The sequence below is a fragment of the Artemia franciscana genome, chromosome 3, assembly GCF_032884065.1.
Source record: "Artemia franciscana chromosome 3, ASM3288406v1, whole genome shotgun sequence".
Classification (NCBI taxonomy): Eukaryota; Metazoa; Arthropoda; class Branchiopoda; order Anostraca; family Artemiidae; genus Artemia; species Artemia franciscana.
The window spans coordinates 36,568,020-36,587,181 of NC_088865.1; the positions used below are offsets into that span (position 1 = coordinate 36,568,020).

At 33.1% G+C, this 19,162-nt stretch overlaps 1 protein-coding gene across 1 annotated transcript in view; it reads left to right on the forward strand.

Moving 5' to 3' along the window:
• Positions 1-19,162, forward strand: part of LOC136025227 (glutamate [NMDA] receptor subunit 1-like) — a gene marked incomplete at its 3' end in the record, with an annotated part of 60,703 nt that overhangs the window by 15,497 nt on the left and 26,044 nt on the right. The window contains 1 exon segment of the mRNA XM_065701050.1: positions 11,014-11,142. Within this exon segment, the coding sequence (XP_065557122.1) occupies positions 11,014-11,142 (129 nt within the window).

The window sequence follows — 19,162 nt, forward strand, 5'->3', positions numbered from 1 at the left end:
TAAATTAAATAAAAAAACAAGTTTTTTTAAATGAAAGTAAGGAGCGACATTAAAACTTAAAACAAACAGAAATTACTCCGTATATGAAATGGGCTTTTCCTCCTCAACGCCTCCCTCTGTACGCTAAAGTTTGACTCTTTCTCTTAGCTCTACTTTTTAAAAAAGGAAAAAACTTTAGCGTAAAGAGCGGGGCGTTGAGGAAGAAAAGCCCCTTTCATATAAAGAGTAGTTTCTGTTCGTTTTAAGCTTTAATGTCGCTCCTTACTTTCATTTAAGAAACTTGTTTTTATTTAATTTCTGGACGTTTTTTAATTCATTCATGTTTTGATCTTGGCTCTCCGCACAACGAAATTTGCATATTAATTTTCTTTTTGGCTAAATGGCTTTCTCATAGTTTTAATCGGAAGATTTTGAGAAAAAAGGAGAGAGGGAGGAAGCCTAGTTGCCCTCTAGTTTTTTGATTACTTAAAAAGGCAACTAGAACTTTTAATTGTTTTACGAACATTTTCATTAGTAAAAAATATACGTAATTTACGAATTAACTTACGTAACGAACTTCTATATTCGTATATTTTTATTGCATATATGAGGGAGTTCACCCCTCTTCGATACCTCGCTCTTTACACTAAAGCTTAAGTTCTGTCCCAATTCCTTAAGAATGACCCTTGAATCACAAAGGCCGTAGAATAAATAGTTGAAATTACTAAAAATACTGTCGCGTAAAGAGCGAGGTATTACGAGGAGGTAAACCCCTCATATGCGCAATAATTTCTCCTCGTTTTAAGTTTTAATGCTGCTCCTCACTTTCAGTAGAAAAACTTCTCATATTTATTTTTTCCTTGTTTTTTTAAATAATACAAAAAAATCCTGCGCCCCCTTCATTGAAAGTCTCTTCCCCCATGAGAAAAAAAAATAAGAAAAGAAACCAAAAAAAATCCCCCAGAAAACGTCCGTACACTTCCCAGTAACCATTACTGTATGTAAACACAGGTCAAAGTTTGTAACTTGCAACCCCTCCCAGGGAGACTGTGGTGTAGTAAGTCATCCTCAAAGACATAGTTATTAGGTTTTTTGACTATGGTGAATAAAATGGCTATCTCAGAATTTTGATCCGGTGACTTTTGGGAAAAAATGAGCTTGGGAGGGGGCCTAGGTGCCCTGCAATTTTTTTGGTCACTTAAAAAGGACACTAGAACTTTTAATTTTCGTTAGAATGAGCCCTCCCGTGACATTCTAGGACGACTGAGTCGATACGATCACCCCTGGAAAAAAAAACGCATCTGTGAATTGTCTTCTGGCAAAAAATGCGAAATTCCACATTTTTGTAGATAGGAGCTTGAAACTTGTACAATAAGGTTTTCTGATACGCTGAATCTGATGGTGTGATTTTCGTTAAGATTGTATGACTTTTAGGGGTGTTTCCCCCTATTCTGAAAAATGAGGCAAATTTTCTCGGGCTCGTAACTTTTGATAGGTAGGACTAATCTTGATGAAAGTTATATATTTGAAATCAGCATTAAAATGCAATTTTTTTTATGTAGCTATTGGTATCAAAATTCCATTTTTTAGAGTTTTGGTTACTATTGAGCCGGGTCGCTCCTTACTACAGTTCTTAACACGACCTGTTTGATAAATATACTAATTTTCACTGTAGGTATAGTCATGTGGATGTTAAAATTTTCTACCGAATAAGAAATTACCGGCAAATATAAATAGCGCATAAAATATCTTGAAGGAAGTATTTTATTTATTAGGTTATTTAGAGGTACTTTTTATGTCAGTGCTATTAATTCAAGACAACATTTTTAGAAATCTGGGGGGAGGGTTTTTTTAATTCTGTACAATGATAATACCAAGGGAATATTCTTTGTTTAATCTACGGGGCACAATTAGCGCCCCTGATAAGGGCAGGTAATATGGTTGGGAATCACTGGTAAATTTCGCTTAAAGAACAGAAACCAGATTGAGCAATCATCATTTATTCAGGGAGCCACGCGAGAGAAATGTTTATAATTACGGTTTTTGGTGAACAGCAAGCAGATAGTATCAATCATGCTGAATACGAAAATGAACGTTATATAGTCGACAAATGAGAGCTATATTCTCATTTTTCAAATTCCCTGAAATTCAATCTCAAATGACGATCATAAAACGATATTCTCTCTCAATTTTATTCCTTTACCATTTGCATTTATTTTTTTTACATACTAGCATTTACATACATATTTTATGCTTACTTACTTTGGGCTCACCCCTTGTTTCATTTTCTTTTTATTTGAAACTGAGTTTCTTCTAAAATCAAAGCTATGTTCTATTTTGTTATATGAACTGTTAGTCTGTTGTTCTTTTTTTCTTCTTTTTTCTTTTTTGCTGTCAGGTGCTTCAGAGACTGCTTGCTCTTTTCTAATTTTAGATTTTATTTCCTTATACAAAAAGACGTTATTAAGACACGCAAGTTTACACTGGGCTTCATAGCAGTTGCACTATGTTAGCAGTTCCCAAAGCCAATTCGTCCTTTTTACATATGCTCTTGGTTATTAATGCTCTAAAACTTATAGACGGGAGGAACTTCTGAATGTACAGCTTATGGCGAAACATTTCTACTTGAAGTTTTGTTAATGCTGGCATTTAGTTTCTTGAACAAATATATATATATATATATATATATATATATATATATATATATATATATATATATATATATATATATATATATATATATATATATATATATAGCAAAAAAAAACCAATATGCCTTTCCTATTCTAATTCAAGAGAAGTTGCCTTAGATTTTGGTGAAAAAAAAGACATTTTTCAAATAAAAGTAGTGAGTAACGTTAAAACTTAATAAAAGAAGACTAATTGTCCTGTATATGAGTGAGACTACTCCTCCGCCCCTACCGTTTATACTTAAGTCTTATAATGCTTTACTAAAACGCCTTTATGAGTACAATAAATGCAGATAATGAATAACTGCGATTTTTGCTTATTGGTCGACTTTTAAAGCATGTTAATTTAAATTTTTATTGTGTAAAGTGAATGCACATTTGTAACCTATACCATTCTTGACGCATTATGAAAAATACTTCTTACCTCATTTTAGTCTCCTTTGCAATTGAGCAGTGGTTTATAAAGCATTGCACAAAAAAAAATCAAACTTTAATAAAAAAAGAGCGAGAGGTTAAATAAGCGGTAGCCCCCCTCCCCTATACAGAAAAAATTACTTTGTTTCAAGTTTTAAGGTATCTGTTCAATATAATTTGAAGAAAAAAATTACTATGCGTATTTAATTTTCGTCTGTCGTCGTAAATTACTGCATATCTTTGGAAATTAACCCCACTGTCATTCTAAGCATATAAAGTTTGATGTAGCTAACTGAATAATTTAATAAGTCAAAATGCACAAAAGTAGCAAAGGAATGGTGAACAAAAAGCTGAAAACCTGATTAAATTCAATGGTTTGGTGCCACTATGTAGATATTTCCCATATTGCTGTTACTTCCTTCTGAACCATTCGGGACCAAGATAAAGTTACTTTGCTCATTATTATTATTAGAATTTCCACTAGAGCTTGATACCAGCCGTTGTGAGCCACCACCTGAACCCATCATACTCGGCAGAAAAAATAGGAATCTTTCTTTCTGGGGTGTCTTGTTTGTCATTTCTGATGCGTCACTCATCGGCTTCTTCTTCGTTTGCTGACCAAATGGTGAATTGTTTGGTTGAGGAATGGACTGATAATACGAAAATGGTGTTATATACGGTATTGACGGTGAATATGGTGTTTCATATCGGAATATAGGTGTTTCGTAGTAGGGGTATGGTGTTTGAGAAAACCTTTCCTTCTGAGTTATCTTGATCGTCATTTCTGGTTGGTCCCCCGCCGGCTTCTTCTTCGTTTGTTGAGCTAATGGTGTGTTGTTTGGTCGGGCAACGTTCTCATAATTCGAAAATCGAGTCACATAAGGTAATGATGGTGAATAAGGGGTTTCAAATCGGAACATAGGTGTTTCGTAATAGGGGTATGATGTTGGATAATACCTGGGATACGATGGTTCAAAATAGGCCAACATTCTCCCATCTCTTTCTGACCTTTCTGTAGTAGTTATCGCAAATTGTTCAGATTTTATGGTTTCCACTGTCTCACTAATGTCTTTATCAGCTAAAGAACTGCTAAGAATAACAGCTATTATAAAGATACACTTCATTTCGAATAGTCAATTTTACTACTGAACGACTGAGTAAAGCTGCATATTATATATACGTACGCGTATTATTTAAAAAAGCATAAATTTTTTCAACACCCAACTGTTTCGTAACTAAAGTTTAATGGCCTAATATTACCATAAGAAATATCATTTATGTGGAGAAACACCGACAATTACCATTGTAAAGTTTGTTGACAGATCTAAAGTCACATAGCTATGTTAATATTTAATTTACGATGAAGAAGCTATTGTCTTTTCTGTTAGTGGACTAAATTCACGTGAGAATTACTATGACGCTTTGGATTGCAAAGTCAATTTTGTAAGTCAATAGGAATCTGTATATATTATCGTCATAGCAATGCAAGTATGGAATCAAGTTACGTCAGGTAAAAGTTTCTTTGGGAGGGGGGAGGATTGTTAACATGCATTTTTGAAAATATATGGGGGATGGAAAATTTGTCAATTCTTTAACGAAATGAATGGTGTTTTTCAACCCCTGAGATTGTTTTTCTAAATCGAAGGGGATTTAGGGAGATCTCCCAATGTAAATTTACCAATTGACTGTAACTCATAGAAACCTTTGAGCATCGTTTTTCTATTTAAATATCTTGGTGTTAATATTTCTCTGTATTACCCTTCGCAGGAAATACAATTTTGTCAATGTTTCTTCGCGGGCTAAAAATCAAAAGCTTGACAAGGTTCTCTTTTGTATTACCAACGATGACGAAAACTACTCCCGGTAAATTCCCGACATCCTCCCATCCCAAGCGCGTTGAGCCCCAACATTACCATAATTCTGTTTGTGGTTTTACCAATTGTATGCTGAGGGTACAAAGTCAAAAACTTTAGACTGGGGGAGTTGGGCAAGGACTTTTTCTATTTTTGAAAAATGAACACACAGAAAATCATTTTTTAAGATCTACCATAGGGATGGGGCAGATTGTTTTTTTATTTTTATAGTTGGAAATAATAAAAAAAAAGATATTTGTCAAAATCTCCTATTTTTCAAATTTCAACTGGTACCACTTTTGGACACTAAATGATCGCGATTGCAAACATAGAGTCACAAATGCTAATACTTACACATCTTTTGGCCCTTACCCATCAATAAAGACTGAGGAATGGGTTGTGATAGATGACATGGTCTGATTTGGCTTGAATTTGATTGACCGGAAAACACTGATGTGAATATGTAACCCATTAAGACTGAATATGCCGTTTTAATATGAAGACTTGCTCTGACTAAATTGAATCATAATAATATTTTCCTACGTAACAGGTTAATGTCCCTAAATCCATTGTCATGTTTATTTTCCAATGGTATGAAAAGAGACCTCGCTCTCTGTACCGGTTTGTCAGCAAAAATGAATGTTTGCACAAGTGATTTTTGAAAAAGAATCTAAAATTTTGCCAGTTTTTTTTTCTGATTCATTTTCCGGAAATAACGAAAAACTAAATTGGAACCTAGTAACATTTTTTTTAAAGTCTGGGGCGTAAGAAATGAAACATTTAAAGAAGTATAAAGTTCTATAAATAAAAAAAAAAAATTCTTAAAAATCATTTGGCTGGATTGAGTATTCTAGATGTTTTAGTCTATTTTTCCACGCTGCTTTAATGTTTTTACATTTTAGGCTCTTGCAGGGTATTAATAAAAGCAATCAAATCAAATATAACTTCAAACTGTAGCTCTTTTTTTATTTAGTGTTTTTCTATCTTTTCAGCTTTTTAATCCGAATCGATAATTTATATCTATTTATAAAACAAAGTAAACATTTACTGCAAAATGTGTCTGCAGAAGATTGGAATAAGGCTAAATAAACGGTGTGAATAATTTTATCTGAAAAGTGGCGAAAGCTGCCAAAATCTAAACAAAGAAATTTCCAAGTCCATGAAAATTAACCTTATATGATATTCAGTTAGACAATCGAGTTTTTTTATTCATTGACGAAAGCACTTCTTTTAAATATTTTTTTATTTTTTATTGTAATTTGTTTTACTCAAATTATTTACTGTTTACGGATTTGAAGGTAAAAAATGAAATAAATAAACAAAATACTATATTAAAAACTAAAAAAGAGACAAATAAAGGAAGGGAAACAGAGGAAATGTGTGAGAGAAAGGGAGAATGAGAAAGAAAGAGGTGGAGAGAGAATATGTCAAAGAGATTAGAAAATAAAATGATGGAAGTCATCAAAATCGAAATGAAGTAGATGGATACGTTAACACGAAAAAAATGTGTATTGATAGAATTCTATTTTGGTGGTCTTTCACCTTGGATTAGCTGGTGGGGTGGGAGAGTTGGCTTTTTCAAAAACTTCTATTAATACAGAAGTATACTATTGTAAAATGAATAAGAATTGAATCACTATAAATGTATCACATGTATGTTGATTAAATTTGTTGAAAATAAGAAATTCCTTTAAAATGTTCACAAAAGTAAAAAAATTAGTTGAAGACTACGCAAGATATGTCTGCATAACTACCAAAAAAACTAGTTGGCGTTATCTGTAGACTTCTTAAGACCAAAACTTTCCTGAAAACACAAAACCGACCCACAAAATGCAGGTGTTTTTATTAAAGGTAAAAAATTACGTGAGTAGCCTGCTCAAAATCCTTTATTTATAATTTAATTTATAATTATAATTCTCTACAAAACTCAAGCATACTCATTTTAATATTTTTTTTCATTAAGTTTACACTTTGATCTTAACTTCTAAAAGAAAAAAACTTTTTTTTTAAATTATGCTTTGTTTTTCTTCGTATTCTCTAATTATATGTAACATATCTTAGAAAAATACATTTTTTTTTTAAACTTTAGTGAGGATAGTGAAGAATTTAACGTAATTTTTTCTCACATAGATTATTCGACATTGATTTTACTTCTTTCCTCCTTAAACTTTCTGACAAGATTTGTCCAACTTTTCGAGTACAGAGAATGTCCAAGGGATATCTTATCATTGGTATCTTTGAGAATTTGCAAGTAAAAAATTTAATTGTTAGTAGTATAGGGTTCCGCTCTTTAAGCGCACAGTACCCCCGGGCTCCCTTGCGAACTTTAAGCGCATAATACCCTCAGGGTATTTTTGGATACAAGTGCATAGTACCTCATTATTCCTACAAAACACATAGTTTTATCTCAACTTCCGGAAATAAGAATAATTCAAGAAAGCTGCTACTTCTCGATGTAACAATGCCCTGAATACAAGAGCGTAGTACTTTAATCGTTCCTACGACTCAATTTCCAAATGAAAATGGAGTTCCTAGAAATATTGCATTTAATGTCAAAATATTTGATATAACCGAATTGGAATTGAGCTTATTTTATTATCAAACGATGAAGTGAACTTGCACAAGTAGCATGTCTAAATGGAATCTTAACAAGGACTCTAATACACAAGAGATTTGTGTTCTATACATTTTGTTGTATGACTAGCGGATGGGGACTGCTTCTCATACAGTTTCAGGATTTCTCTGAAATACAGATTAAATCACGATTTTCATCAACTCATTATTAATTTTCTCCTTAGTAATTTTCCGAGTTGACGCCACTCTAAATAGTATAAGATTACAAGTCCCAAAACAAATTCTTAGTCTGAAGAATTCTAAGTCCAAATAAATTCACAAAAGTCACAAAAGAATTCTAAGTTCTAAAATAAAGTCTGAGGAATAATAGGTTCCTAAATAATGCTAAGCCCCGCAAAAAAAAAAATTTCAAGTCCTCGAAAGAAGTCCAAAAGGTTTTCCCGGCTAAAAAAAAAATCAATAATTAATTATCAATGATCGATAATCAATATTGATAATAAATAATCCGTAATCAATAATAATCAATATTCAATAATCAATAACCAAAAATCAATAATCGATAATGGATATCGATAGTCGGTAATCAATAATCAGTAATCAATGTCAATGATCAGTATCAATTATCAAGAACATTAATCAATAATAAAAAAATAATGATTCATGGATTGAATTGCACATGGATTTGCAACATGGATTGAATGGATAGAGTGAATGGCTGGGAGGTCGGGTAATTTTAAAACTATACATGATATGCATACATTTCACTAACTAAAGGGAATTATAAATGTCACTTGATAAGCCAAAAATGTATGAGAAACAGTCCTCATATGCTAAGCATACAAAAAAAAATATATAATGAAAAAAGAAAACACCAATGCAATAGCACAAACACATAAAAAAAGGAAGACAGCAAGAGAAAATGAAGACTGTTTTCCTACATTAGTAATTAATATAGATCAGCACTTGAATGAGGCCTTAACCCTACTCACCCATACAATCACATAGGTCAAACAGCATAGCCATACACAATCAACCATAAAGAATTATCCATGGACAGGCAGTCGTGTCGTAAGTAAGTATAAATCGTCATTTACCAAATATTAAACACAGTAAAAAAAGACAAATAATTCAGAGGTAACAAACCAACACAAGGGCTCTTCAGGAACATACACACTTGCCTATAGGGTTTCGGTACTTTAAATTCCCTACCTGGGCAAATGGTGTGCCTACCATAAATTCCCTATGGTATCCCCGTTCTAGGTATCACCCCCGAAATACATTCCTATGAAAAAACAAATGTAGAACAACCAAGTAACACCAAAACAAGCTTATCATACCTTGGTTCTGGCCCTCGTATATTCATGTTATTAATTCACAATCTATATTAATACTAAATAATTATTAAAAATTTTTCACTATATCAAATTTTCTCTATTGATGTAAATGTAACCTGGATAAAAGTCAAGGAAATTAATGCAAAATAATACCATTTGAACATACAATATATGTAAAATCCTCCGGAAATCCACTGTCAAAAACTAGGGGCACGCCTAACTCAGTAACAAAAAAAAAAAAAATCAAATCAACCGAAGATTTCGCTCATTATTTCAAGATAATTCTTTCGGTACTTATTTAAAAGTTCGTTATTAATGAAAACTAATTTTTTAGATTGCCAAGTCAATTTATTTGCAGAAAATCCTCTTAAAATCAAATTTTGTCGTAAAATTATACATCTATTTTTAAAATCAATATAATTATTACAAATCCTTGCATATCTGCGTAACTGTGAGTAAAATGCTGAATTTGTGATATTTGAGTGTATATTACTTTCAGGGAACGGGAAATTAATCACTTCAAAATCGAAATCATCCGTTTTATTATACATTTTAAAACCTAATTTATTATTATCAGAAATATTAAAAATCAAATCTAAGAAATGATCTTCTAGACCAGTGCCATGACTAGGTTCAACAGTAAGCACTGATGGATATATGTTTTTAGAAATATCAATAAATTCCTTACAATTTAAAACCAAAATATTATCTAAATATCTTTTATTATTTGACAAAACATGTTTTAAATTATTTGGATTATTCTTATCCATCATATATTTATATTCGAGTTGACTTAGAAACATGTCAGCTATAAATGGGCTGGCCTCCCCCTCTCCTTGGGAATTCCCGCGATTTGCTTGTACAAATTACCATTAAATCTTGTATAAGTATTATATATAACAAATTCTAATAAATCAAAAATCATATCTAAGGTGTAATATCTCGAGCTAAAGGTAAAGTAAAAAAGGTAAAGGATACGGCATTAGACTTTACAGTCCCTACCGGCGGTGCTGATCTCCGTTTCTTGGCCCTTCAGCCAGGAAATGCAATGGGGGGTTGGGGGCCAACCATCCTGTGCTTTCGCACACCCTTCCTGTTTACCTTCCCCAGATTTCTCCAGGTACCCATTTAAAGCTGGGTCGACTCTGGCTAAGCTTACAGAGTCACGCCACTGATTCCCGTCCCAAACTGAACAATTGGGTACACTGGGATTCGAACCCGCGTCCTTTCAGACAAAGGACCCCAGTCCATATAGCTTTATGCTTCCCAGGTTCTTCAGAATAATTTTAAAATTCTTACGTAAATGAAGTTTTTCACCGAAAGTAAAGAGCTATAACAACCCAAAAGTAAGCCGAAATGAAAAGAAAGGATTTTTTATTAAGCTCAGAACAAACAGAAATTATGATAAATAACCAAGTCAAACTCAAAAGAAGCAGAAATCACCACAAACAGTAGTAGTGCTAATGCCTCCCGTGCCATATTTAGATTAGAACACAATTTGTATTTTACTGGAAGCAAAACTTACTTCGACTTATATATACTTTTATTTCTAATAAGACAAAAAAAGCCATCGTAGCCGAGATTACTGGAAAAAAGAAATAAAAGATTGCGAAAGTTCAATGTATAAAACTTTTTGCGCACAAATTCTGACCTTTAATATTTTGTACCATCCAAAAGGAAAAGGCCAGGTGGAAAAATAGTGTTTTCTTTTTGATGTTGTTGGTATTTTAATGATAACTGATGTACGCCACTGATACACTCAATAGTGGATAGTCCACTTAATTAAAAGTCAGAACAAACAGAAATTATTCCTTGTATAAGGGGGAGGCCCCCTTCAATGCCTGGCTCCTTATGTTAAAGATGACTTTGTGTTCCAATTCTGTAATAACGACTTCTGAAACACAAGGGCTGTTTAATTAGAATAATGAGCTGTTTTAAAAGTTCTAAAAAAGCTTTAGGGTAAAGATTGAGGTATTGAGAAGGGGGTAATCCCCCCACATATGGGACAATTTCTGTTTGTTTTGAGATTTAGTGTTGCTCCTTACTTTCAGTTGAATAGTTTGTTTTATTATTTTTTTATATTCAAGCTAGACCTTTTTAAAACTTTTCTTTTTTATTATAGTATGCTTTGGTTTCGTGTAGGTCTTCTTGATTGTACTCTCTTTTTAGGTTCATGGAATGCTTGTCATTGCTGATGAAACAGAATTTGATAGCTTCAAACTAGTAATTCATCAATCGGCCGCTTTTGGAATTCCAACATTTGTCATTGGAATTCGAAATAATTTACTTTCGGACAAGGTTTGCCTTCCTATTTTCTTAAGCCTCAAGATATATTATTAATTTTTTATTCAGTCATAAAAAAAATCAATTCAACATAGCATTTTTGCACCAATGATATTAAGCCCTTTTTCACCCTGGGCTAATGTTTAGAATGAATTTTCGTGTTTACAGTCATTCTAATTGAAAGTTAGAAGAATACCATGATGAGGATTAGGACTAGTGCCCCTTCACCTTCTAAAGACCAGAACACAGTTTGGATTTTACTGAAAACAATTTTTATTCTGAGCAATGCACATTTATTCGTCATAACATAAAAAAAGCCTACCATAATAACCAAGGCTATTGAAAAGAACAAATGAATGTGGATTGATAAGTTATTGTTTGCTGAAATTCATTCATGAAAATCTCTTTTTAGAGATTTTCTAAATTTTAGAGAAAATCTACTCTTTTTAGGTTTGACTAGCTATTTACTGTGATTTCTATTCGCTATGGGTTTAACTCAATAACGGGTAGTGACTTATTATCATTTTAAACATTACTGAATATGCAAAATATCATTGAAATAAATGCTTAAAATAATTTTTTGCTTTATTTCTGGTCTTTTGCATTTCTTTGAAAAACCTTATTCTGTGGAAAAGTATTTTCTTAGTAATTACCGTTCCTTTTTGATGGAAAGTCTTTTTCACAGACTGATTTTTTTATATTTTTTGTTTTCCCCCATCAAAATCAAATTTTGGCATATAGTGTGTAAGTTAGACAAAAGTTTTACATCAAAATTTAACAATAACAGCAGTTGCACGTAGCCGCAATCACCTTTTCAAGTAGTTGCAGTCGCAGTCAAAGTAGTTGTTAGCTGTCACAGTCGCTGTGTAACATGATCATGATCACAGTCGCAATTATTTGCAGTCACAGCCGTAAGCAGCTGCTAAAGTCACTGCTGCATGTAGTCGCAATCGCAGTTCCAGGTGTTTTAATCGCAAGTAACGGTCATAAGTAGTTAGAGACGTAGTCGTCATCAGCCAGAGTCAAAACTAGTCGTATCCATAGATATTTGCAGTCACAGTCACATGAAGTAATCGTTGTTACATGAAGTAATGATCGCAGTTACCAGCAGTAAATGATTAATTATAAAAGTAACAAGTTGCAAGGAGTCTTAGTAGCAAGTAATCTTAGTGATAAATAATTTCAATTGCAGTCGTAAGTATCGCAGTAGTAGTGAAAGTAGTAGGAAAATTATTAGTAGTAGATTCAAATAGCCCTGAACCGTTTTTAGCTATTGGAAATATCTTAATTGTCAACCTCCATAAATATAGTGTGTTATGATTTAGTTAATGGTCCTCCCAAAATTCCCTGAAATTTTCACCTTATGGCTCCTAGCCGTTCAAGAGACATTACAGATATGGTCACATAAAAACCCTATTAGAAGTCTCATTCAACGAACCCAAAAAGTTTCAACTTAATAACGTTAGCCATTCCCGAGTTGTCACAAATACAACTTCCTGACAGTATTGGATGAAAATAGTGTCTTTTGACTTGGTTCAACACCCCCAACAACATGCTCTAAAAGTTCAAACGTAAAACCCTTATCTCTTCCTAATATATTACATATACACCCTTTTGATAATCTGGAAACACATAGCAACTTTTGATTTTGTTTTACACACCCCTTAAATTTCCATTAAAGTGAAAATTAATGCCCTATTGTATTCCTGACAATAGGAATACAATTTTGTATTCCTATTTTGACAGCGTGATAGTAGCAGTAGTGGTAGAAGAAATAGTAACTAATTTCTGAGAGCACACTGGCTAATCATGATAAAACATAAAATCCCGAAGTGAAGAAGAAAACGAGGACAATAAACACCCAGTGAAAAGGTTTAAAAATTATGCAAATATTTTGGTCAAGACCCCCGCTTGACCATCCTCGGTACAGAATAAAAATAATAAAAATATAAAAAACCAAGCCTTAAAACAAATTAAATAAAAAAACAAGTTATTTTAATGGAAAGTAAGGAGCGAAATTAAACCTTAAACCGAACAGAAATTACTCCGTACATGAAAGGGGCTGCTTCCTCATCAACGCCCCGCTCTTTACGCTAAAGATTGACTCTTTCTCTTAACTCTACTTTTTAAAACAGTTTTTAACTTTCAGTTGAAAAAAAATTTCATATTTTTTTCATTTTTTTTTAAAATAGTGCTAGAAAATCCTGCGCTCCCTTCATGAAAATTTTCTTCCCCTATGACAAATTCCTCCAAGGAAAGTTCCCCCAACATATCCCCCTCTTATAACCCCCCCCCCCACACACACACAACCTAAAAATCCCCGTGAAAACGTCTGTACACTTCCAAATAACCATCACTATATGTAAGCACTGGTCAAAGTTTGTAAGTTTTGGCCCCTCCCACGGGGACTGTGAGGAAGTAAGTCGTCCCCAAAGACACAGTATAAGGTTTTTTGACTACGCTGAATAAAATGGCTATCTCAGAATTTTGATTTGGTGACTCTGGGAAAATAATTAGCGTGGGAGGGGGCCTAGGTGCCCTCCAATTTTTTGGTCACTTAAAAAGGGCGCTAGAACTTTTCATTTCCGTTAGAATGAGTCCTTTCGCCAGATTCTAGGACCACTGGGTCGATACGATCACCCTTGGGGAAAAAACACAATACGAAATTCCACATTTTTATAGATAGGAGCTTAAAAATTTTTGAATTAGGGTTCTCTGATGCGGTGAATGCGATGATGTTATTTTCGTTAGGATTCTATGACTTTTAGGGGTTGTTTTCCCCTATTTTCTAAATATAGCAAATTTTCTCAGGCTCGTAACTTCTGATCGGTAAGACTAAACTTGATTAAACTTTGATTAAACCCCCACAGTCCCTCCCCCAGGGACTGTGGGGGAGTAAGTCATCCCCAAAGACATGGTTATTATGATTTTGACTATGCTGAACAAAATGGCTATCTCAAAATTTTGATCCGTTGACTTTGGGTAAAACGAGCGTGGGAGGGGGCCTAAGTGCCCTCCATATTTTGGTCACTTAAAAAGAGCACTAGAACTTTTCATTTCCGTTAGAATGAGCCCTCTTGTGACATTCTAGGGCCACTTGGTCGGTACGATGACCCCTGGGAAAAAAACAAATAAAAACAACAAATAAACACGCACCCGTGATCTGTCTTCTGGCAAATAATACGAAATTCCACATTTTTGTAGATAGTAGCTTGAAATTTTTGAATTAAGGTTCCCGGATACGCTGAATCTCTGACTTTTAGGGGTTGTTTTTCGCTATTATCTAAAATATAGCAAATTTTCTCAGGCTCGTAACTTTTGATCGGTAAGACTAAACTTGATTAAACTTATATATTTAAAATCAGCATTAGAATGCGATTCTTTTGATGTAGCTATTGACATCAAAATTTTTTTTAGAGTTTTGGTTACTATTGAGCCGGGTCGCTCCTTACTGCAGTTCGTTACCACGTACTGTTTGATCACAAAACTAAAATATGATGATTTTTTCTTAGTAACGGTGAAAGGGTAACTTTACCGTTACTAAGAAATGGTCGTCATATCTTAGTTTTGTGTTTTGTTTTAAGGTTTGGTGTTTTATATTTTTATTAGTTTATTCTGCACTGAGGACGGTCAAGTGGAGGTCTTGGCCAAAATATTTGCAAATTTTTCATTTTTTTCACTGGCTGTTTATTGTCCTCGTTTTCTTCTTTTCTTCGCGATTTTAGGTTTATAGAAGAAAAAGTGGTAATATTAGGAGTAGAAGTTATAATAGTAGTAATAGTATTAGTGGCAGTAGTAGTGCTAAAGGGAGCAGCAGTGGTAGTACTAGTTGTAGTATTAGCAGTAGCAGTAGCAGTAGTAGTACCAGAATTAGTAGTCTATATTCTTGCTTTCAAGTTTACATCAGATATTAAAAATTTTTGAAAACTTGAGGATAAAAAATGAAAAACACTGAAAAACCCCGAAGAAAATGAAATATCATGTTTTTGCTTGACAAAAATTGAAAACCAGAGAAAAAACGTGATATCAAAATTAACCATTCAATGAACACTTTAGGACAAAAATTGAACTGATGGAGGAAACCTCGCCAAAAACTGAATCAGTGTTTTCAATCGCAAAAAAAACTTCCCATCTAAGGACAATGTATCTCAAAAACAATTTAAAAAGTGTAAAATAGTAAAAAAAAACTTCGACGGAAAATTGAAAATCTGTTTTCGCTTGACAGAAATTGACAATAACGAAAAATCTTACAACAAAAATAGAATTTTTTTGAAAAATTTAGGACAAAATTGTGAAAATTAGTATCTTTGATTGACGGAAGCTGAAAATGCTAAAAAATTTCCCATCTAAGAACAACACATCATAAGAATAAACAATACAAATTTTTGTTTTTGTTCGACAAAAATTGAAAATCTGGGTAAGCTTAACTACAAAATTAAAAAACCTTGGAAAACCGAAACATAAAAACTATAAAAACTGATAATCTGCGTTTTTGTTTGACAAAATTAGAAATGTTTAGGTCTTTTTAATTATGCACAACAAAATAACTATCTTAAAATTTTGATTGATTTTGATTGATTGATTGATTTTGAATTAAAATTTGATTGAGAGGGGCTGGTGTGCCTTCACAACTTTTAACTCTGAAAAAGCACTAGAGCTTTCAGTTTTTCATCGAATAACCTTCCAAATTTTCTACGAAACTTTCTTCCACGCAAAGTGCCTTGATGAAAAGGAAGAAAATAGACTACAATACAAAGAGTCCACTTTGCTCTTTACTTCCGCAATGCTTTTACATTGCCTATGAAGAAAGCGTCATACATCGTAAAAATTCGTCGAGTAAATTATTCACGGCACCCTGCGCCTTGGAGCCTCCTCCCCTACCTCGTGCGTATAAACAAACTTCGCTTCTTCTCAACTGCAATCATTAAACGGTGATTGGAAATACTAGTTAGTGTTAATCAAAATACTCTTAATTAAAGATTCTTAATATCGTAGTAAAGCTGTTCTAAATCAAGTAAAACAAGCGTGCATTAAAAACTGTATTTTAAGTCCTACAAAATTGGCTTAGTTGGATTTCAAGTAGTTTGTGGTAACGAACTGCAAGTAAGGAGTGAATCGGCTCAATAGTTACCGAAACTCTAAAAAACAAAATTTTGATATCAATTGATATATCAAAAGATTTAGCTTAAAGTGTTGATTCCAAATATATAAGATGCATTAGGCTTAGTGTTACTTATCAAAAGTTATGAAAATTTGAAATGCTACATGAAAGTTTGTATGATTTTCCAATAGTTTCAATATTATATATAACATTGAAAAAATCACACCATCAGAATCAGCGTATCCGAGAACCATAACTGTTCAGGTTTCAAGGTCCTATCCTCAAAAATGTGGAGTTTTGTGTTTTTTTTTGTCAAAAGAAAGATTAGTGATGCCTGCTTTTTTTCCAAAGATTTTGCATCAGACCAATAGTTGCAGAACACCGGAAAAGGACTCATTAGAACGGAAATCAAAAGTTCTAGTGCCGTTTTAAGTGACCGAAAAGATTGGGGATAACTAGCCTCCCCCTTACACCTTCCTCTTTTCCTCAAAGCCATCTGGTCAAAATTTTCAGATAGCCGCCTTGTTCAGCATAGTTGAAAAGTCCAGTAAATATGCTTGATGCATATTTGACCCCTTTACAGCCCCAGGGGAAAGGTCTGTAAGTCATAAAATTTGCCCATTGTTTACGTATAGTATTTGTTATTGAAGTATACAGACAGTTTTTGAGGGGCAGGTTGAATTTTCTGCTGGTGATTATCCTCGGGGAGAATTTTCCTTGGAGAGGGAAGTTTTCGGGTGTGAACTTTCCAGAAGAAATTTTACGCTGGAGGAATTCGCCAGAATTGCTATACAAAATTATTTAATTTTTCTAATTTTCTCTTTGGTGACTCAATTTTACGTATGGAGATATTAAGGGAATTGTCCGGGCGGAAATTTTTAACGGGTTGGAATTGCCTAGAGTATCATTCCGTAGGGGGGATTTTCATGGGAGAAATTCTACATAGGGTGGGAAGAAGTTTTACACAGGATAAATTCTTTAAAATGAATTTCCTGCTGGAGTAACTTTCTATTAGGGGGCGGGGAGTGGGGAGGGTATATGCAGGACAATTTTTCATCGAGGAGGGGGATTTCCGACATTATCTTAAAGGCAATCAGAAAATACAGTCTTTTTCAATTGAAAGCGTGCCAAGAAAAAAATTTCACCCGGAATTGTCCGCAAAAAAGCTTCCAGGGGGAGACTTCAGCTAGAGTGGAATTGTCTGGGGAAAACTGTCCTAGTAGGAGGATATTTTACATGGGAAAAGATTTCCATGGAAGGATGTTCTGTGGGGAGAAGGAAATTTCCATGGAGGGGGGGCAGGATTTCCCGGCATTATTCAGAAACAGTTTTCAAATGAAATTAAGGCGCAATATTAAACTTAAAACAAACATGCTCTTTACTTTGCTCTTTACTCTAAAGTTTAAACTTTGTCCTAATTCCTTAATAACGACTTCTGAAACACAAGAGCCTATAAGATTAATAAGCTTTTTATAAAAGTTCAAAAAACTTTAGCGTAAGGAGGTATTGGGTAGGGGTAACCCCCTCATATATGTAATAATTTTTTTTATATTTGATGTTGCTCCTTGCTTTCAGTTGAAATATTTGTCTTTTATTATTTTTTTTTCTAAATAAGATGAAATTTTCCAAGACAAATAAAAAGTTAATCAAAAAATTAAAACGACAGTAAAATAGCTTATGTGTGGTTTAACTAACAGGCAGAAATTGCTATAATCGAGGAAATGAATACTAAAATCAACAACAAAACTGATAAATGATTAAGCCAAACTAAAAAAGAACATAGATTACAGCGAATAGGAATTGTCATACCACCCTTCCCCGAGAAGGCTTAAATATCGTAAAAATTTTATTGAACAAAATCTATTAGCTTCGATATTTTTGATTGATTGTTACGTAAAGGCAAATGTTACTCAAACTTGTAGATTTTTTAAACTGGTTTTATTCCAAAGGAAAATTTTAGCTTTAGTTATTACACAATAACATGTATAATAACATTATATTAAAGAATTCTCCCTTGCAAATCCATTTTATTTAATTGTGCCGTAAATCTATAGGCTAAAAGGAGCGTTCAAGCCACCAAAAGAACTTTAAGATGTCGAAAATATAGCCAGCTGGTTATAACCATTATTGTAATTCAACTACTTTTTAAAGTATTTCAGTTTTGTTGATTTATTTAGTTTTATTTAAAAACTTATTAAAAAAATTATTTATTAATAATTTAATATCTAAAACAATTTCTGTTTCGAGCAGAATGTTTTTATTTGTCATAGCCTCAGCTGCTAAAAGATAATGAAACAAGACTAATCATGGTTTAAAAATAAGACCTATCTCAAATAAGAGTGGGGCTGTTCCCCTCTATAATCTACTAAAAAACTTTATTATCATTTGTGGTTTGCTAAATACGACTTAAATTTTTAACGACGTGGTTTTTATCTATTGTAAGCCTACTTTTATTACCTATCATTACATTTGACCCCAATTTATCATTGTTAATAGCCCAATAAGTATACTTACTATATAATAAGTATATTAAAGTATACAAAATATGCAACTGAGCCCTTCCACTCTTGAAGCATTGTAATAAAACTGTTCAACTTCTTATCAAATTCCTCATGTAAAAAATTATTCTTGAATCATTGATATGAAGAAGCCTAACTTCAGTGTAAAGAGTGTGAGTGAAGAGGGTGGCAGCACACTTTATATATTGAAGTGTGTTTAGTCCCTCCAATATATAAGACCACCATACTTTCATTGACATAGCTTAATTTTAATATGCTTAATTTATGTTTGTAATTAGTATTAAATCTAGAGTTGTCTATAATGTGAGAGTGAATATATCCCCCCCTGAATTCCATTCTATATCATTTAAAGGTAAATTCACCTTGAGACAAAATCGTTCGTTTTTTTGTCTAAAATTTGATTTAATCTTCTTAG